Source organism: Pongo pygmaeus, chromosome 18 (assembly GCF_028885625.2).
Source record: "Pongo pygmaeus isolate AG05252 chromosome 18, NHGRI_mPonPyg2-v2.0_pri, whole genome shotgun sequence".
Taxonomy (NCBI): Eukaryota; Metazoa; Chordata; class Mammalia; order Primates; family Hominidae; genus Pongo; species Pongo pygmaeus.
Window position 1 is genome coordinate 70,308,105 of NC_072391.2, and position 21,725 is coordinate 70,329,829.

A 21,725-nucleotide genomic window follows, 5' to 3' on the forward strand; every position below is an offset into this window, starting at 1 on the left:
TCTATCAGGAAAGGAGTCAGGCATGATGCTCCCTTTTCTATAGTTGGAAAACTTCATACAAAAGCAACACCCTGACAAGTTATAAGGATACGCAGAACTTTTTTTCTCCCAGGCAGGCTAGAGGACTAAGAACAGAAGCCAGAATGTCAATTATCAGCTTGTGGAATCTTGCCATCTTGAAAAAACTGGGGAAAAATCTTTTAAAGCACCACAAAATTAAATCCATCTCTGATGCTCAGGCAAGCTGTCACTTAAAAAATGACTCTTCCACCCTGAGAACTGGTTCTTTCTCACTGACTGCCCAGGAGGGGAGCTTGCTGCCACACAGGCTTCTGGGCCAGCTCTCCAGTTGTTACAGGCAGTGGATCACGGAGAGGGAATTACCGGTGGCTGGAAATAGATTTAATCCCAATGAATGGCAAAGAGAGTCACGTCGTAGGCCAGTTATTATTTACCAGAGCAGGCAGTTCTTGAGGTGGGTACGGGTTGAATTTCACTCTGAGGGATGCATATGCTGAATGGTTAGAGTGTGGAGTCCCAGAAAGAGAGCAAGAAATAATTGGTAGTTTGCTGGACATCAGGATTAGTAATATATTTGGTTGAACCACATAGAATTTCCACTTTTTGTAAGTAAAAAATCATTAAATATCAGCAATTTCATATGGTTCAATTTATCAGATGAATATTACTCAAGAGACATGAATTTGAACATCATATTTTACATGAAGATCTCAAGGAAATTATATTGCCAAGAGGGGAATGCTAATTTTATTTATTTATTTATTTGACAGAGTCTTTGTCTCCCAGGCTGGAGTGCAGTGGTGCGATCTTGGCTCACTGCAACCTCTGCCTGCCTGGTTCAAACGATTCTCCTGCCTCAGCCTCCTGAGTAGCTGGGATTACAGGCGTGCACCACCATGCCCAGCTAATTTTTGCATTTGTAGTAAAGATGGGGTTTTTCCATGTTGCCCAGGCTGGCCTCAAACTCCTGACCTCAAGTGATCCACCTGCCTTGGCCTCCCAAAGTTCTGGGATTACAGGCGTGGGGCACAGTACCCAGCCGGGAATGCTAATTTTAAAAAGGAAAACCAAAACCTTATCATAGTCAAAGATGAAATGTGGAAGGTACCAAAAACTGGAATCCTCACTGGACTTTTGTAGCTATAGAATCGTACATAAGTCCATCTTTCTCTAGCCTGCTTCTTGGAACTCTGACTTCGAGAGACACAACATTATTATTGAGTGGCGTGAGATCCTGGAGCCAAACTGAGTGGCACAGTTTTCTTTATTGCTTGATTTCTCAGAGCCTGTAATACGCAAATGACCACAACAAATCCCCAAATGAGAGATGCATGTACACAGTATCTCCCAAGCATACTCGACCCAAGCTTACTTCTCATGTTATTCCCTACATTTTAATGTGCATACGCATCATCTGGGGATCTTGTTAAAATGGAGCTTCTGAGTCACTGGATCAGGGAGTCTGTCTACCTTTTTTTTGTTTTTGTTTTTAATTTGAGATAGGATCTTGCTCTGTGGCCCAGCCTGGAGGGCAGTGGTGTGATCTTCAGCCTCAAACTCCTGATCTTCCTGCCTTAGCCTTCCTGAGAAGCTGGGACTACAGGTGTGCACCACCATATCCCACTAAGTTTTTTATCTTCTTTTTTTTTTTTAAATTCCTGTTCACTATGGTAGCTTTTTATTTTTGTAGAGACAAGGTCTCACTATGTTGCCCAGGCTGGTCTTGAAACCCTGGTCTCAAAAGATCCTCCCGCCTTAGCCTCCTTGAGTAGGGATTACAGGCCTTTCTCCCTTTCTTTCTTTCTTTTTTTGAGACGGAGTCTCTCTCTGTCACCCAAGCTGAGAGTGCAGTGGTGCTATCTCAGTTCACTGCAGCCTCTGCCTCTCGGGTTCAAGTGATTCTCCTGCCTCAGCTTCCCGAATAGCTGGGATTACAGGTGCCTGCCACCACGCCAGGCTAACTTTTTTGTATTTTGGTAGAGATTGGGTTTTGCTATTTTGCCCAGGCTGGTCTCGAACCCGTGACCTCAGATGATCCGCCTGCCTTGGCCTCCCAAAGTGCTGGGATTACAGGCGTGAGCCACCACTCCTGGCCCCTTTCTCTTTTCTAACAGGCACCCAGGTGATACTGATGCTGCCGGTCCATGGACCACACTTTGAGTAGCAGAGCTCTAAGGGGTTTAGCATCTCCCAGGGACCATTACCAGGCAGGAGGGTGGGCCTGGCTCTGAACACAGGAGGAAGGCAGGTCCCAATGCTTAGAAAGAAGGTGGTGCCTTGGCCTCACCTCCATAAACTCGGCGCTGGAGCCCACGTGCTGCCTGAAGCACAGAAGGAAGTTCTCTTCGGTTGGCAGGATCTGCGCCAGCTGTGAAGATACAGAGAGCGACACCAACGTTACGGAGGGACTTGCCAGGGAGCAGAGCAGATTTTCCCCTAAGAAGGATGGAAAGGGCCAGTGGTGAGGCAGTGTGGGAATTGCATTTTCTTCCTTCCTTGAGAACGGGTGCTGGCAGTCCTTCAAAGGGAAAGAAGGATGTTCAGAGAAGTGCTTTTGAGTCGCCCCAACCTTAAGGGATGAGCAATTGGAGGGGGAAAAAGTGGTGCTACTTTAAAATGCAAGCACCCAGACTCAAAAGAATACTTAATAGATGATTCCATGTATGTAAAATTCTGAAAAATGCAAACTAATCTAAGTAGATGGGTGGTTGCCTGGGGTAAGAGGGCCTGCACCAGGCTAGAGGAACCTTTTGGAGGGGGTAATAGAAAGGCTATATTTCCACTGGGGTGGCAATTTCATGGCCTAAAATCTAAACTCAAGGAATTTTACACTTCAAATGGATGCAGTTATTGTATGTAAATTGATACTGCAACAATTCGATTTTTGAAAAATGCAGGTACCCTCTTGCAGTAAGCCCTGCTGGCTGCCCACCCAACCGCCCTTGCCCTCTTTTTTGCTCCTGGAACGCTTGTGTCACAGGCCAATCCTGATGAGTCTACGTTGGTGAAGTGTGAGCCTCCCATTCTCCTTGGCAGTGATTGGCTTACAGGTAGGCACGTGACCCAGTTTTGACCAATGAAATGTCGGGGAAGGGCTGCTGTGGGTACTTCTGGGAACATTTCTTTGCACTTAAGAGGGGCCCTTTCTGCAGCTGGACAGTGGTTGTATATGGATGTATGTGGATGTATGTAGTTGGATGTGGTTGTATTTGGGTGCATGTGGTTGTATGTGGATGCATGTGGATGTTTGTGGGTGTATGTGGGTGCATGTGGTTGTATGTAGATATATATGGTTGTATGTGGGTGGGTGTGGTTGAATGTGGATGTATGTGGTTGTATGTGGGTGCATGTGGTTGTATGTGAATGTATGTGGGTGTATGTGGCTGCATGTGGTTGTATGTGGGTGTATGTGGTTGTATGTGGGCACATGTTGTATGTGGGTGCATGTGGATGTATGTGGGTGCATGTGATTGGATGTGGATGTATGTGGATGTATGTGGGTGTGTGTGGTTGAATGTGGATGCATGTGGTTGTATGTGGATGTATGTGGGCGTATGTGGGTGTATGTGGCTGCATGTGGGTGTATGTGGATGTGATGCCTGGCACTGTGGCAGCCATCTTGCTAGCAGCCTGAGGATGAAGGTATTTTGAGGGCAGAGAACAGAACCAAGAGAACTGCAGGGAGGCAGAGCGGGAGCCCTGGCTTCCACCTGGAACCAACCCTACCCCTGGCCTTTCTGTTAGAAGCCTCTCATGGTAAGCTATGGCCCTCAGGCCAAGTATGGCCCAGGAGTTGTTTGTAAAGTTTTATAAGACGTGGCCACACCCACTCATTGACATACCACCCATGGCTGCTTTTGTGCTACAGTGGCAGAGCTGAAGGGCTGTGGCAGAGACTGGATGGCCCACAAACCCTAACACACTTACCTTAATCTGTATTTTTAGAGAAAAAGTCTGCCAACCCTTGGTTTAAGCCCCCTTGAATCAGCATGGGCATTCGATAGTGGCCATTCTTGGTGCCTCTCCCTGCTCCTCTATAACTAGGCTGTTGGCCATCCCTTAGCTGCTATGAAGTCAGACTGCTAACAGCTCAGCCCTGCCCCTGCACGAGAACTGCCCTCAGCCAGACCAGAGCTGCCCCACTGGGGAAGTTCCACAGGTCCCCTCCTTGCCCAAAGAGGGGCAGCCTGCACCCAATGACTGAGACACAGGGGTACAACAGACCAGCCCCCTTGCCTCAAGGTGGGACCCACTCTGTGGCACAGTCCACACTCCAGAGTCCCTATAAGCCTAGCCAAGGCGAGGCTCCAGTTGAGACCGCATCCTTGCACAGCACTATCCCCTGCCTTTTCCTGCTGCCCTTCTCTGGAGAGTTCTGCCTCAGCAAGCCACTTCCACTCAAATCTCTGTCTCAGGCACCCAACCTAAGGCAGCATCCCAACAATATACCCTGGGTGGAGCTGTGCCCTAGTGCCTGTGCCACCATCATCATTCTTATTTATTTATTTATATGGTTTGTAAAGATGGGGTCTTGTTATATTGCCCAGGCTGGTCTCAAACTCCTGTCCTCAAGGGTCCTCCACCTCGGCCTCCCAAAGTGCTGGGATTACAGACTTGGGCCACGGAGTCCGGCCAGCACTCTTGAGCCCTTGACTGTGGTCACTGATTACCAGAGGTGTTTGACATGCACCTGTATATGAGTATGTGTGGGTGTATGTGTGTATGCATATATACGTGTGCATATATGAATGTATATATGTATATATGGATATGTGTAAATTATGTTACATGCAAATTATGTATGTTTATATATGTAAATTACTGATGTGAATTATAAATATATATATTATATTATTATATGTGTGTAAATTATGTATCTAACTTTAAAAAATTATGCCTTTGGATGCCTTTAGGTGGGGCATGGAGTCTCCTGTTCACCGTCTTCAGCCTCGCTAATGTCTTCAGCTGGGCTTGCCACTTGGTTACAATACCTGTTGGCTCCTGTGGGCATTTAAGGTCTCCACCACTATCTTTGGTCATTGTTTGTTGCTTCCTCCTTCCTTGGGTGACACACAAGAAAAGTCCCTGCTGTTCTCTTTGGTCAGCCCAAGTGCTGGGGGTGCAGGAGCTTTGAGGCCCCCACCTCACTCCAGTCCTCAGCAGGGTGCTCATGCCTGGGAGAGGCACAGGGACCCAGGGCCCCTCCCACACAGCTCTTAACCAGCGAGGCAGGGCTCACCTCTGCCATCTCGATTTTCCCATCTGAGTTTTTATCATACTTCTGCATGAACTCCTTCATCTTTTCTCCAAAGTTGTCACTCTTTGACATCTGTGGAAAGACAAAGGGGGCTGATTTTTGCTGCTGTATCTCATGTGAACCATGATCTCAGAGCAGGAAGCTTGGAAATTATTTGCATCCTGGGTAAGTGGGTGTAGAACCAAGTTGTGCTGATGCTCTGATTGATCAAAGCTGTGTTGTTTTCCTTTTCATGTCCCCTCCAAATCAAGTCATCTCTTCTTCAAGGCTCAGTCATATAAATTTCAAAGGACACATGGCCATGCTCCATACCATGTAATCAAACATGCCCTGCTGCCTTTGAGATGAATTAAGCTACAACTCTATAGGAAGGGTTTGGACTTGTTCCCATCACTCAGATGTGAGAACTAAGGCCTCAACATTTTACTGAAGCAGGTTGTAATCAAACTGAACTTAATCCAGTGCCCCCTAATAGGTTCTAAGCACTTCATTACAGCAAGATGGATTGCTCTTTTTCTTCTTTAAAGACTAACTGGCAATTCCACAATATTTTCACTCTTGATTTTCATGCCAGGAGGAACATGAGGAGGAGGTCATCATGTAGCCGAAGGGTAATTTAAACAGTCCACCCAATTATTCTGACTACTAGAAAGCAAAGAACTTAAAACATTCCTTCAAGCCCACAGCTGCCTATCTTAAATATAGACTTGAAGCTCTCGAACCTTCCCTTAATTTGAGATAGTGCTGACTAATTATTTGCATTAAGGAGCTGTTCCTTCTCCCTAATCAATGATGAGCCCACCTTGCATGGCTGATGTTTCTGCCTCACTCAGTTGATGACTTCCACATGAATTGTGTGCTCCCCAGGATTGGGCCAAGGAAAATCCTACCACTTCTGAGAATTTCCTGAATCCCTCTGATTGCTTTTTACTTTTGGAATTAGTATCAATTTGTTAATATTTATTTGTTTATCAGTATTTATTTATATTTACAAAGGCACATAGTCTGATCCCAGGCACTTGTCACAAATGTGGCCATCTTATTTAAGTTTTACAGTAGCTCCTGTGAAGTTAGTAGCCCTTCCATTTGACACACTAATGGAGGCCGAGATGACTTCTCGAGAGGGCACCCAGTAAGTATAGACAGAATTTGAACTCATGGCTTTTGCTTCCAAGGCCAATATTCTTTCTACCATATAACAGCTGCTCTGAGAACCAGTCCTGGATGACATCAGTTGGGATTGTGGACAGACTTGAAAATTACCCAGATGACATCTGAGGAAGGGAATGACTAAGAGAAGGATTTTAGATGCAAAGCACTTCATAAAAACACATTTCTCCGACTAGCCCATGATCCCAGAGTCAGTTCTGAAGCCCGTGCTTTCTGTGATCCAGGCTTCATTATCCTAGGAGTTGATGGGAGAACCGTTGATAAACAAACCCATGAATTGCCTCCAACCCTTTAAGCCCATCACTTTGACCTCCTTCTCATTGGGGCGCTCTGCCGAGCTTTGAACCAGGAGCTCACCAGCGGATTTGTGACTCATCTCCCAAACTGCTCCCTGAAGAGCTGCAAATAAACAGTGGATTGGCCAACAGACACGCAGCAGGGGAGAGTAGAGACACCTCCAGAGGACCCAAGGGAGCTGATGGGAGGGTGTGGGGCTGACTCCATGTACTCCAGAACCAGACATGGGAATCACAGCAGACTAGTTCCAATCACCTGAGCTTTGCAGTATTTCAAATACCTCCCCCAAAAGGCTTTAGCAAACTCAGTAGTGCCATGTTGGCACCAGGGAAAGCAACATTCCTGTCACTAAGGGGCTGGGATGTGATCTGAAGTCACTTTGGGCACGCTCAGAAGGTCATGACACCACCATGAATGAGGCCAGCCAGTGCCGTCTGGTTCAGATACTGGCTGAGAGCAATCCTCAATTTTCCTCTAGTTCCTTGCTGCGGATTCTAGCCTGTGTTGGTCTAGAACAGTGGTTCTCTTCTGAGGATGATTTTGCCCCCAATCTCCCACCAAGGGGACATTTGGCAATGATTGGAGACATTTTCGATTGTCACAGCTTGAAGGAGGATGATAGTGGCATCTCATGGGTAGATCCAGGGATGCTGCTAAACTCCTGCAATGCACAGGGCAGCCCCCACAACAAATTATTCAGCCTCAAATGCCAACAGTGCTGAGGCTGAGAAACTCTGGTCTAGAATCAGGGCACTTGAAACCTCCTGGGCATCCAGTCTGGAATCATGACCCCTAAGCACCTTAGGGAAGCTACGGACTCTGTCCCTAGGGGAAAAATACTACATATATATTAATATACGCATACACAGACAAAGCTTTATAGCTTTGCAGGAGGGTTCATCAACCCCTGGTGTCCATTCATGAATACCCCTTAATCCCAGACACCCAAGGATATTGAGATGGGGTACTCTTAGGCGATAGTCTATTTTTCATCCTTACAAATAAAATGCTGTGCCAAGACCGGCGATATGAGGCCTGCTTATGGCATACATAACTGGGACACGGCATGCTCAAAGGCATAGGTCAGGAAAATCCCAAACAATGAGAGATGGGGCTGGGCTTACCATGCCAGAGCCTTTTCTTGCCTTCTCCAGCTCTTGGAAAAAGTTTTCTAGCTCTTTACCTTCAATATACCCATTTCCTGTAAAGAGAGAGAGAAAAATCAATCTCAGCACTAAATAGTAAGGGGGGTATGGGGTGGGCATGTCGGGGGCTTCGTGGAGAATGTCTTCTCCCAGCTGGCCAACAGGCAGGTGTCTAGGCCAGTGGAGCTAGGGGTGTGGGTCCAGCCCTCAGGGCATTTGCACCTAGAGATCCAAGATGAACAACACATTCAGCAGCTAGAAAATACTGGGAGGAACTAGCACAGGGTCCGAGAGGACAGAGGAGAGCAGAAGCTGGCAGCTTCCGAATCTGTCCTTAATGTCTGGGCAAGCATGAGGTGGCAGAGGTGTGACAGGTCATCAGCAAGTGGCAGGCCCTGGTCAGAGGCAGAACGGGTCCCTGGAGTTCAGAGGGTGTAGCGGGTTGGAGTGCTCCCCCAGAAAGGGACCTTATTTGGAAACAGGGTCATTGCAGATGTCATTAGTTAAGATGAGTCATACTGGATTGGGGTGGGCCCTAAATCCAGTGGTTGGTGTCCTTATAAGAAGGCCTCGTGGAGACACAGAGACCCAGGAAGAAGACCATGTGAAGACGGAGGTGAAGAAGAAGACCCAGGAAGAAGACCATGTGAAGTGTGATGTGTGTACAAGCCAAGGAACGCTGTGGGCTTCCAGCAACCACTAGATGCCAGGAGGGAGGCAGGGAGCAGATTCGCCCTCAGAGCTCTAGCAGAGCCTGCCGACACATTGATTTCACACTTCTAGCCTCCGGAAATGTGAGAGAATACATTTCTGTTGTGTTAAGTCACCCAGTTTGTAGTGCCTTGCTATGACAGTCCTAGGAAACAAAAACAGAAGGGCCCAGAAAAGAGAGAACCACAGGGCATCTGTCCTATGGGTTGTCACCTCCCATCCCCCGCCCTACCTCAGACTTGGTCACAGGGATCAAGGGTAGGAGAGACATCCCACCTGGTAATGAAGAAAGGAGGCTCTGAGGCCTGTGGATGCAGATTTAAAGCCTGGTTCTGCTGTGCTTACCAACAGTGTGACTTTGAGACAGTTATTGAACCCATCTCATCTGCAAAGTGGGTTATTATAATTAAACAGGATTTTGTATGAAAAGCCCATCCTCTAGTCATTATGAGTGCAGCAGAAATGTTGTTACTGAGTTCCATTACCAGAACCCATGCCTAAGGTGGGAATGAATCTGTGGGAAAAGTGCAGTGATCAGAACCAGGTCCCGAGGTCACAGCCTGACTTGTGAGATCACATAAGTAGTGACAGGTCCTTTGGGGTCTCTCACCTTGAGCCTGGATTGTCTAGAGACCAGGACTGAGCTGAATGCATGGTCAAGGTCACTGGTCAGTGCTGTGATGGGGAAGGAGGCATTTGTGGGTGGGAAATCAGGCAGGGCTCAGGCTGTGCCTCCTAGACTTTGCTGTGGCAAAGAATCTCCTGGGGATTTTTCCTTTTTTTGAGACAGGGTCTTGCTGTGTTGGCCAGGCTAGAGTTCAGTGCTATTCATAAGCATGATCATAGCACACTATAGCCCCAAACTCCTGGGATCAAGTGATCCTCCTGCCTCAGCCTCCCAAGTAGCTGGGACTACAGGTACCTGACACCCAGGGATCTTAAAAAAAATATGGATATCTGGCCCCCACCTCTAGACTTTCTGATGCAATTTGTTTGGGGTGTGAACTAAGCACCATGATTTTTTTTACACTCCCAGGTTATTGCCTATGCAGCAAAGTTTGAAAACCACTGACCTAACGTCAAGTTCCAAATTTGATCTAAAGCCATTGAGCAAGATTCCTGTAGAGGAGATTCAACTCGAATGGGAAGGGAGGTGGTAGCTTTCACCAAGGGCAAATGGAATTACAAACGCAACAGAGAAAATAAAGGAGCATTTACCCTGGCCTCTGTGAGGGGTTGTTGGGGGAGGCTTTTCCCAGCCTCCTAGGGCCCCCTGAGAATTTAAATTCTGAATAAACTTAGAGGCACTCTCGAGTGAAGAATATGCCACAATAAATATTGTATGGCAAGAATCACATGAGATAAATTATGTATTTTTGTCTGCAGGGAAAATACATGATTGCAATGGGCTCGCAGAGTGAGACTTGAGTTCCCTTTTATCCTAGGATGGGGTGGTTATCTTCCTTCTAGGATGTTTGTAAAGCTTCTTAGGAGAACTGGAATTTCAGAAGAGTGTGTTTCCTGTGAGGCTGGCTAAAGTAGGGGAGTGAGGGAGAGGGAGATGGGCTTTCTAGGCCAAAAGACATTCGTCTAGTTGATGATGCTCTGAGTTGGAAGAATGAATAATTTTTCTCTTCCTGGTTACTCCCTGCAGTGATCTGGCTATTCTCCTATCGCTGAGGTGCAATTTCTTCTCAACTGAGAAGGCAAAGTCACATTCTTCTCCTCGGAGGCTTTGTAGAGTCAGATGGGGAGGTGGAAAGCTGAGCTCAGCCCTGGGTGCATCTGCAGCTTCCAGAAGCCTGAGGCTAGGGCAGGAGGTGGGGGCTCAGAGCTGGCACCACGAGTGTGTGTCATGGTTCAGTGAAGCAGAGGCCACAGGAGCCAGGGCTGGGCAGACACAGGAGCGAGTATATGTTTGTTTCATGCGTGTATCAGGAGGTGGCTGAAAGGAACTGGGTAGGGGAAGCCTGCAGAGCAGCATGGTATGTTTCCAAGAGCCGCCTCCACTTAGCTCTGAACAGGGTCTGTCATCCCTCTGTGGAGCCCTGTTTTGCACCAGGTCCTTCATGTTCTGCCACTTCTTCTCTGGCCCCTTCACCTACCATTTAGGGGGGTGGCAGAGTGACTGGCCTTTCTTGCTGAGGCACCGACACCTGGTTCTTCTCCTCCCTCTGTCATACCCAGATTAGAGGACACCACCTCTGTGAACCTCAGTTTCTTCTCCTATGAAATGGGGACAATGATAGCACTCTCCTCGTGCAGCTGCCTTGAAGATTAAAGAGGCTAATAATACACTTGCAGCGCTGGCCTGCAGTGAGCCTCAAGCATGTCGGCGGACACTGCCGTTGTGGCCGCTGTTTGTGCCTCCCGCCCGTGCTGCAAACGCCTTGGCCCTGGGCTGCTTTCTTCAGGTTGGAAAGCTTTAGGGGTGCAGAGGGAGGCTACAGCAGGCAAGGCTAGCACGGAGCCCCACCCCACTGAACGCTCTGAACCCAAAGAAATAAAGTACAGATCTCTAGGGGCCACCTTTTCCTTGGAGTTTTTCTGGAACTTAGAAAGAATACGTATTTATTTTTACTCCATCTTTTTTTCTAGAAAGATTTGAAGGAAGTTTAACAACCTCAAGAAACTCAGACAATCAGCCAGTGCCTCACCCAGCAGGAAAGTTCTGAAGGTCAGTGGAATGTCTTTAACTTTTCAAAGTGCTTTTGCCCTCTTTCTTTGCTCCAGCAGATAATTTGAGCCCTCACTATGGGTAAGGCCTGTGTGGGTTGCTGTGGGGGAAATGAACCCACACATAATCTTTCCAGACACACGGGCATGGCAGAGTAGAATCCTCTTCTGGTGACAGAAGATACTGAGGCACAGGACAGAGAAGGCAAGCAACTTGCTCAGGACCACACAGCCAGGGAGGACCAGAACGGAAGTGTCCTAATTCCTGATCCAGGTTTAATTCACTCATTCATTCATTCATGTGAGGAATTTTTTAATTTTTATTTAGTTTTTTTTTTTAGACAGGGTCTGCTCTGTCACTCAGGTTGGAGTGCAGTGGCTGGATCACAGCTCACTGCAGCCTAATGTCCTGGGTTCAAGCTGTCCTCCCACCTCAGCCTCCCAAGAAGCTTGGACGACAGGCACATGCCTGAATAATTTTTTGTTTGTTTGTTTTTGGTAGAGACAGGATTTTGCCATGTTGCCCAGGCTGGTCTTTAACTCCTCCACCTGTCTTGGCCTCCCAAAGTGCTGGGATTACAGGCGTGAGCCACTGTGCTTGGTCCATTGGAGGAACCTTTGTTGAGCATCTGCATTGTGCAGGCACTGGAGGCGCAAAGAACAGCTAGGTCCTGCCATGGTGGGGCTTATGCTGTGGGGCAGGGGACAGACAATAAGCAAAGAAATGAATTTAAACATGGTGTTTCCAGTGTCAAGAGCAATGAAGGAATGATGGTGTCATAGAGTAGAGATCGACTTCCAGGGCTTCTTGGAAAGGATGAGCAGGGAAGACCTCCCGAGAAGCCTAAGCCTCTGGGAAGGGGGCAGAGAAAGGAAGGAGGAAAACTGGAGGCAGGGAAAGGGGTCCAGAAGCTAGAAGGACAGCCCTGTGGAGAGAAGCCGCCTCCCTGAATTCAGCTTGAGCAGCACAGGCAGCAGGAGGTTCCCAGGGCAAGAGGAACCCCCCTCCCCACACTAGGAATTCCACTACCTCCCTCTGGGCACCTCAACAAAAGGCAGAAATGTGGTTCAATGCAATGAGCCTTGATGTTTTTGAACTGAGCCACTGTTCCACTTTGTACCTGGTGCTCAGGGAGCTATCACCAAGTTTTAGATGTGGGCCCATTTCCCAAGAGCATCAATGGTCAGCCCGGGAGAGGCAGGCAGACAGGCAGCTGATGGCAGACAGTGAGGAACAGAGGAGAGATCGGCAGGTGGTGCTGCAGGGCCCAGAAAGGACACTTCACACCCAGCCCTCAATTGTGGATGGAAAATGGCCTTCGCTGCTCTGGCTTCCCTCAAAGCAACTCCCCATCCATCTCCAGGAGGCCCTTATCACTGGAGGCTGGGGTAGAGGAGGGGCTGGTGCACACCCTTCTAGGATGACATCGGCACTGAGTGAATGGTCTGCTGTTTCTATGACCCTCTTGCAGCGGGTGGGGTGACTGGTCACCAAGCAAGGCTCATGCTGATGGGCATCGATAAAGACGTGGTTACCATGGCAACCATCACTTCTAACCTCTTATCAAACCACATCCTGTGAACATGAGGGAGCAGAACCGAAGTGAGAGCCAGAGACCCTGCATCCTTCCTTATTCTACTCTTGCTACCATTCTTCACCACCACTGTGCCTCAGTTTCCCCCAATTTAAAGTGAGACAATACTTCTTTATCTTTCATCTGACCACAGGCACTTGGGAAGCCATGCCTAGAGGAGGCTTCACCCCTCAGTGAAAAGAGACCTCAGGGAGACCTTGTTCTCCCTGAGCCTTGTACATTCAGATTTTCTGGGAGTTGAACAGGTAAGAGGTACCTGAGTAAGAGGTATAATGTTAATAATTCTACCGCCTGCTCTATGACTGTCCATGTGATATTGGGCAAGTGAATCTCTCTGAGCCTCAGTTTCTTTATCTCTAAAATGGGCATAACTATTTATGCCCTCTCTACTTTACAGAGTTATGGTGAGAGCTGTACAAGGTAATGTTGTGGAAGCACTCTGGAAGATGTAAAATCTCACATAAATGGAAGGAACAAATACTTCCTTCCATTTATACTCCCTCCTCTTAAGTTCCTCTAAATCAATTTATAGATGAAAACCTGTTAGCCTGAAGAGTTCCAGCACCACTGCTTTCCTTAGAATACTGGTTCTCAAGCCAGGTGTGGTGGCTCACGCCTGTAATCCCAGCACTTTGGGAGGCTGAGGTGGGTGGATTGCTTAAGGCCAGGAGTTCAAGACCAGCCTGGCCAACATGGCGAAACCCCATCTCTACTAAAAATACAAAAATCAGCTGGGTGTGGTGGTGTGTGCTTGTAGTCCCAGCTATTTGGGATGCTGAGGCATGAGAATTGCTTGAACCCAGGAGGTGGAGGTTGCAGTGAGGTTAGATTGTGCCACTGTACTCCAGCCTGGGTGACAAAGCGAGACTCTCTCTCAAAAAAAAAAAAAAAAAAAAAGGCCAGGCGCAGTGGCTCATGCCTGTAATCCCAGCACTTTGGGAGGCCGAGGCGGGTGGATCACAAGGTCAGGAGATTGAGACCATCCTGGCTAACACAGTGAAACCCCATCTCTACTAAAAATACAAAAAATTAGCCGGGCGTGGTAGCGGGCGCCCGTAGTCCCAGCTACTTGGGAGGCTGAGGCAGGAGAATGGCGTGAACCTGGGAGGTGGAGCTTGCAGTGAGCCGAGATCGTGCCACTGCACTCCAGCCTGGGCGACAGAGCAAGACACCATCTCAAAAAAAAAAAAAAAAAAAAAAAAAAAAGAAAGAAAGAAAGAAAAAAGAATACCCTTTCTCAGTTGAGGCTGTGTATTAGGATCACCTGGGAATATTTGAAAACAACATTGTTGCCTTGGCCCCATCCCCAGAATTTCTGATTTAATGGATGGGGGGAAGGGGGTGTTTTCAAAGCTCTGCAGGTGATTCTAAAGCTCAGAACAGTCAAGTCTCAGAACTGCTTCAGAGCAGCATGTCTCAAACTTTTGGGTACATAAAAAGTACCCAGGGATCTTATTAAAGTGGAGATTCTAATTCAGTAGGATTGGAGCATAAGGGCATGCTGTTCAAAGTGCAGTCTGTGGACCAGTAGCATTGGAACTACCTGGGTGCTTGTTAGGAATGCAGAATCCCAGGCCCACCTTGGACCTACTGAATCTCTTTCTCTGGGGGATGGTGCCCAACAATCCATTGATCACACTGTCTTGGTGATTCATCAATGTGCTAAAATCTGAGACGCACTGGCTCAGTGGTTTTCAAATTTTGGTCTAGGCCAGACACATGAACGTCACTTGGGGGCTTCTTAGAAATGCAGATTCTAAGGACTGACCCAGGACCTACAGAATCTGAGTCTCTGGGGATGGGGCGCAGAAGCCTGTGTTCTAACCAGCCCTCCAGCACACTCAAGATGTTGCGTCCAGTTGCTTCTAGTGCACCAGTCTGTGTAGCACTCACGGTCCGTAGATTAGAGAGGTCAAAGCAGGGAAGGTTCGCACCTTCCGAATTTCCTCATTAAGCTGCACCAGAAGGCATCCAGGAAGCCAGGCCACTTGTCGGTCTATCTGGAGTTCAGATTTATCGAAGGCAAACAGTCCTCTAACCTCCATCTGGAGTACCCTCTGGGACAGTCAAATCCTACACTTTGGGGTAAGAAATTGGCTTCCCCAGGCTCTGCCCCAGTATTAATCCTGCTTTGCATGGTGCACACCATTCACAAAGAGCTTTCTGCTTCCCACCTCATCTGTTCTTTACGATCCTGCCAGGTAAGCAGTTATCAACCCCATCTTAGAAAGGAGGGAGGGGGAAGGAGATTCAGCTACAGCTGACAGAGGTCCTGGTCTCCTTCTGTTTGTCCCAGGGACAATGTCTGTCCATATCTGCATTTGTCCTGGCTTCTCTCTCTCTCTCTCTCTCACACACACACACACACACACACACACATACACACACACATGCTTCTTCCAGTGGCTTCTGGAAAAAAGAATAAGCCCCAGAGTGAAGAGCTACCAGCCACCAGCTGAATGCTTGGGCACTTGAATTTCAATCTGAGTTTCTGGGCTGTGCTGCTTTGGACCCGTGGCTCCGGAGCTGGGCTGGGTCCCCTGAACCTGTGGACATCTGGCAGCCTAATTCTGGGCTGAGTCCCAGGCATGAGGGAGGCCAGAAGGATAGGGCAGATTGGGTGAGAGGGGAGATAGTGGAGAGCCAACAAGGACAGGGGGAGGGCTGAAGCCAGAGGCCCCAGATGGGCCGGCTTGGCAAAGGAGGGCCTGGGATGCAATCCGCCGGCGGGCTAGGGCTGGAGAGGCACTGTTCTTGAAGAGCCTCAGGCCTGCTCTATTAATTCTGGCTCCCTTGGTTTTGGAATTGATTTCCCTGAGGGGTCTCCTTAGCCCTGGAAACCTCCCTCAGGGGCTTGGCTGGTAAAGCTGCTGAAGTCTGGAGGGGAATATACAAGCTGAGCAGGGCAGGGACAGCCGGCCCGGCTGGGCTGGTAGCTGCCCTGGCAATGCAGGGCTGGCATCTTGTTTGTGAAACGGGTCCCTTAGGCGGGCTCCCCCGGGAGCCCCAGCTCTTCACAGACCAGCTGCTCCCTGCTGCCGGCTGGTGCAATCAGAGTCTGAGAAGCAGAGCCATAGCAGGCAAGAGCCCACCTGGAAGTACCCAGCGTAGAGCTGCTGCACGTGGACACTCCACAACCCAAGGACGCTGTTAGTGAAACAACTGGGGAGTTGGGGGTGGGAGCAGAGGCGGGGGTGGGGGACATTTTCCAGGGCCTACCCCAGATGGGTCAGGCGGCTGTTCCCTGAGAGCCTCATATCCTGACATCACGCCACGCCCAGCCGAGAGGTATACAGACCCCCAGAGGTTCACTAACAGGGTTCAGAGAAAGCTCTCCTCTGACAACTTTAGTCTTGGTTCCCAGTGTGAGACCCTGTTGATTTTAATGGGCCAAGACCCAATCGTTTTGATAAATCCTATGATTACCTTATAGCATTGTAACTGTTGTGTCATTTATATAAACACTTAATATACATCACGTATTTTGTGACCATATTTCAGCGTGTCTTTCACTTTGGTATTGCAGGACCTCTCATGCAGCTGCCCGAGGCCAGTTGCCTAGGTTCCCGTTCATCTCTGAGAGGTGCTGCTGTTCTGAATTTCCTCTCCATTCCCTAAACCAGGGACAAACAAATGAGCAGTGACCCGTGCTCTGGAAGAGCCTGGCTGGGCACTGCAGTCTGGCCCTGAGTGGTCCTCAGTGTTGTGTGGGCTTGGAGACGACTTCTGCCAGGTCACTGGGTTTCAGAGGGCGAGGATGGGAGCCTGCGCAGAGCCATCCTCAGCCTTTTGTGGCCTCTGTTGTTATTTTCAAAATCCTCAGGGTCCACATAGATAAGGAACAGGACTCAGTCCCTGTGAGAGGCTTTGAGCACCCCCTACGTCACCTGGGCCACTTGGAGGTGGACAGAAGCCCAGAAGAGTCTAGGCAGATCCCCCCACCTGGAGACATATACATATTTCTTACAAGGGAAGAAAAGGTGTCTATCACATTTTCTTCTTCTTATATCTTTATTTATTTATTTAGTTATTTTTTTAAAGATAGGGTCTGGCTCTGTTGCCCAGGCTGGAGTGCAGTGGTGCAATCATAGCTCACTGCAGCCTTGGAGTTCTGGGCTCAAGCCATCTTCCTGCCTCAGCCTCTCAAGTAGCTGGGACTACAGGCATGCACCACCACACCTGGCTAATTTTTAAATTTGTAGTAGACAGCGGGGGTCTCACTGTATTGCACAAGCTGGTCTCGAACTCCTGGCTTCAAGTGATCCTCCTGCCTCGGCCTCCCAAGGTGCTAGGATTATAGGCCTGAGCCACTGTGCCTGGCCTTCCTTCTTATATCTTTATTGTTTTGCCGACTACACAGGAAATAGATGCTCTTGTAAAATTTTCAAGCGCTATGGAAATTAACTTAGAAAGTAAAAGAAAATCCCCTTTCATTTGGCTCATCCACTCTTCAGAGAGAGCAGCTATTATTCAGTTGTATTTTTCTAAATATCCTGCAACATACATGTCATTCATAATAAAAATGGGCTTATATCACAATAGTGTTCTGCTACAGTTTTAAACAATATCTTAATAATACATCTTGGACATTTTTCCATGTCACTACAAAAGGTTCACTTCACTCTATCATACTCCATCATAGGGATGACCATATTTATTTTTCTGTCCCCCAGTGAAGCATAGTCCCCCCTCCACCCACTGAAATTGTTAGTATTTCCAAAGAACACTGTAATAGACATGTTTGTTCATATAACTTTCTGCGCACATACGAGTATATGTAGGCTAGATTCTTGGAAGGGAGTAGGATGTTCAACTTGGCCCCATGAATGTCTGCTTGCCCCTGGAAGAGAACTCATGTTATCTTTACATTCTTAGTTGCTTTCAAAGGGGTAGCAAAAGCTAAGGCATTTCTCTTTGGAGCCACAACTTCGCTGCTCGCAGATGGTCAGTAAAATAGGAGCCTGGTGGCCTGTCTAATCAGAACCACAAATAAAGGACAGTGTGAACTCTGAACTGGGCATCCCTCAGCCACTTGGATCCTTTAGAGGGGGAAAGTTCCTGATACAGAAGTGTCCAGGAAGCAACGGAGCAATGGGCTCAGATACATAAGGCCATGTCAGGGCCACTCGGAGCATGGAGGTGATGTGTGGAAGAGCCCTAGACCCCACCAGGGTCATTGGGTGGGCTTGGCTGTCATCTTCCTTACCTCAGCCTTTGAGAGACAACGTTGGAACCCTCCCAAATGCATGCCTTGGCTGACTGCTGAGGCAGAGTTGGTGGAGTGGTATTGCGGACTAGGAGACCAGATTCCTGGTTCCCCCTTCACCTCTTCCTGCTTTGCTGTGTGATCTTGTGAAAAGAATTTTGCCTCTTTGAGTCCTAGTTTCTCACTCTCCAAACATACACTTCTTCATTTCTCTACCACAAGGCTAATAAGAATTTTGAAAATAATCCAACTCTTTAGGGTGATGGTGGCTTTTTCTGTTTTGGAATGGGCTAAGGGTCCTCCTGCCCCCATCCTCCCTCTCATTGGGATTCAGCTGTCTCCTAAGGTCTCTTTGTCTTTGTTTACTACCAGCCAGCATCCAGAAGGGGTGGGGAGATGGCTCCCACTCTCTGGGGGCTGTGGTTAATTGGGCTCCAGCAAGCTCACTCCAGGGACCTGGAGAGCTGCAAGGGAGAGTTCTCTCAGGCGTTTTTAAGATTGTGAGTGGTGAGGGGCACTCTTAGAATTGGGAAGAAACCCCATGTTGAAAACGGAAACCAGAATTGGTAGAAGAGAGGCCTAAACAGGGCTGGGAGTGCCTCAGGCACTGTGGTGTTGGGCTCACCTGTAGCCTTTGGGTGTTCAGGAGGGGAGGAAGGTCGCCCAAAGCCTAATTCTGGATCCTTTTGTGGAATTCCAATTTGGCTGTATACATATTTTCCTAAGTCACCTCTCTCTCATCTCTGGTATTTTAATCCTCGTTGCCCTCCTTCTGTGTCGGGTCCATGGCCTTTCCTTGGGACTTCCCTGAGGCTGTGATGTAGAGATGGCAGTGGAAGCCTGATGGACAAGGAAGAAGGTGCAAGCATCAAGCTCCCCCTTCACCCCAGAGCAGGAGGGAGCCAGAGGCACAATGGCTTTAGGAGGCTTTGAAGATCATGGGTTTGGTGGTAGCTTAACTACACTCTAGCCAAGCCAAGGACCCCATTTTGGGATACACGAAACTGCCCATCACCCCCAAGGGTGGGTTGGGGGCTTTTCTTTGGGAGAATGAGAGGGAGACTTATACCTATCATCAGGGGAAAAAACCCTCTTCCAAACCAAGCGGGTGTTCAGGAACCAGAGTGGGAGAATAAACGCTGGCCAGGAACCAGCCCCACCAGTAACTTGCTCCATGACCTTGGAAAAGTCAACCCCTGTGTCTGTTTCCTCATCTGTATAAGGGGAGTCATGGTCTGCCCAGCAGCCTCACACCTTGAGAAGGTGCAATTGTGCTTAAGTACAATGTCTCAGATCAACGTAAGGATCTGCGTGGTTATCGACAGTGCTCTTGGTCGTCCCTCTGAGAATGGGGGAAAGTAGAAATGTAGAGTCCTCCGTTTATAGCTGACTCATCTACCAGGAAGCCAGTGGTGTAACCTTGGCTGCTTGGTAACTTTCCTTGAATCACGCAAGTCTCTGGTGCAGATAAACTGGCAGGAGCCTCCTTAGGGAATGTGCATGTCATCTGGAATACTAAAAGGCTGCACTTCTCTTAGGAGAGCCCTTTGTACCAAGGGAATTTTATGGCAGGAGCTGGGGATTGGAAACACAACCCCTCCTTAGCCCCATTTTACAGATTCAACAATCTACCCACCTCCGTCAGTAATTCATAGGCAGATCACAGTCCTAACTCAGGTATTCAAATGCCTAGTCCCCTACTCCTCCAGCTTTCTCAGTTGGCTCCAAGGAAACAAAATTTCACCCATTAGCATCCCCAGACATTAACCCCTGCCTCCCCATAGCACTCTGGGCAGAGGATCTCTGTTCAGCCACCTCCACACCCTGCCAAGGTGAGGAAGGGAGGAGGGAAGAATGGAGTGAGGCACACCTGATGCCCCTCTGTTTTCCATCCCCCTTGCTCTCAGACCCCAGCATAAACTCCCTGTCATCCCACACAGATCTGGGACAGGGGCCTGAATGACAGGTGTCAGAGCCCACAAGGCTGAGCCTTGCCCCCTGGGGGGCTGTGCAGCGCAGTGGTTAAGAACTTGTCTTCTGGAGACAGCATCTGTCTTAGCCTTTCCCGTTGGCCTCCCTTTGGGATCAGCCCCTCCAGGAGCCATTAGCTACCCCAGGGGAGGGTAGCTACAGACACCACAAAATGTCTGAGATGCCAGGACATTTTGGATGCTCATCTTAGCCAGGTCTGTGCGTAGAGAGGGAAATCAGATCACTTATTTTTTCGGAGTGACAGAAACAGAGTCTCTAGTGATATCAAAAGCCTCTAAAGGGGGACCACCCTTTATGCCTGAGTCAGACCACCACAGACTCTTGGAATCCCAGTGCTGGGGGCTACCTCCAAAGGTCATTTGGTCTGGCCCTTGCTTTTTGGGTGAGTCAGTGTCAAGACCACACAGAGCAGAGGGTTGGTCACTGAGGCACTTAGGGTGGTGCCTCCCCCTACCCAGAGATGAAGTCACCAAGAGCACCCAGGATTATCACTATGAGGGAACAGGTCTGGGACTGGCACCCCAACGCTGCCCCCACCACACCCACTGCTGCTGTGTTGGGAAACCTACATGCCCATGGCGACTGGAAAATGGACAAAGGAAGCAGGGGGGTGTTCAGGGCCCCCAATGCCATTTTCCACTCCTGCTCCCAGCCAATCAAGCTGGGGAGGCCAAGTTTCTCTTCAGGATCCCCTAATTTATCCCAGCCTCCAGCAGGGTAAGGGGGCTAACCTAGCATTCAACAAAAGGGGAAGAGGAGGACAGAAATGAGTGGTCTTCTGAGACCTGTGGCTGGAGCAGCTGAAGGCAGGGGAGGTGGGGGAGATGGCAGGGGGAACCTGGAGGCCTTCCCAGCCCAGGCCACCTCTCTGAGAAAGCTCCCACTTGCTCAGAATCAAGGTGCAAATGCGGGTGGGCTCTGGGTCATCTATGTTAGGGAAGAAAGTTACTGACAGTTGTGCCCAGAGCAGCCGGATGTCTCCCAAACCCGGGACCCCTACCCCAGCAGGCTCTGCGACCAGACCACCTCCTGAGGGCAAACGTACACCCGCCCGCATTCAGCGCCGCCCCCTGCCCCCTTCACCTCAGGTCCCCTGGGTGCCAATGGTCACAGAAGTTGGGAGCTTTACTGACCGTCTGCGTCAAAGTGCTTCCATATTTCCAGGAACTGGGACGCCGTCAGCTCGGCCAGGTGCAGGTAAGGGGGCTGCTGCTGCTGCGGGCCAGCCATGGCGAGCCGCTCGGAGACCTCAGCCTGCACCGCTCCCGCTCCGCGCCGTCTGGGCTCTGGCACTCGCGCTGGGGCTGTGCGCCACGCTGCCCTTATATACGCTCTGGAGCCTGCGCCCGCGCCCGGCCCCCAGCAGGGGGCGCGCGCGCTCAGGGAATCCGACCGGGGCGCGGCGCGGCGGGGGCGGCGGCGCTACAGGCTCGGCCCGGACTCCTAGGGGGCCCTTACCTCTGCGCTGAGACCCCTCGGCTCCGGGCCAGGGACACCCGGAGGCTTTTCGGTGAAAATGAGGGAGAGGCTGCCCTTGCCTTCCCTCCCGACCGTCTTGAGTACATCCACCACTTATTATTGCTGGCAGTAGCAATAATAATAATAACAGCAGTAACAACTCTAATAGTAATACTAACACAAACTTGACAAATATT

The 21,725-nt window shown here is 49.3% G+C and overlaps 1 protein-coding gene across 4 annotated transcripts in view; it reads right to left on the reverse strand.

Moving 5' to 3' along the window:
- The window catches only part of CALB2 (calbindin 2), a 32,942-nt gene extending 11,560 nt beyond the window's left edge, over positions 1–21,382 (reverse strand). For 3 of the 4 annotated variants that reach the window (XM_063653991.1, XM_063653992.1, XM_063653990.1), the window contains exons 1-4: positions 21,204–21,364; positions 7,870–7,946; positions 5,261–5,350; positions 2,309–2,389 (exon numbers count right to left, since the gene is read on the reverse strand). In XM_063653991.1, the coding sequence (XP_063510061.1) occupies positions 2,309–2,389; positions 5,261–5,350; positions 7,870–7,946; positions 21,204–21,300 (345 nt within the window). In that variant the 5' untranslated portion in view covers positions 21,301–21,364. Of the gene's footprint in view, positions 1–2,308; positions 2,390–5,260; positions 5,351–7,869; positions 7,947–21,203 lie in introns of all 4 variants that reach the window. The other variant, XM_054454963.2, reaches the window with a different exon arrangement.
- Positions 21,383–21,725: the final 343 nt, after the last annotated feature.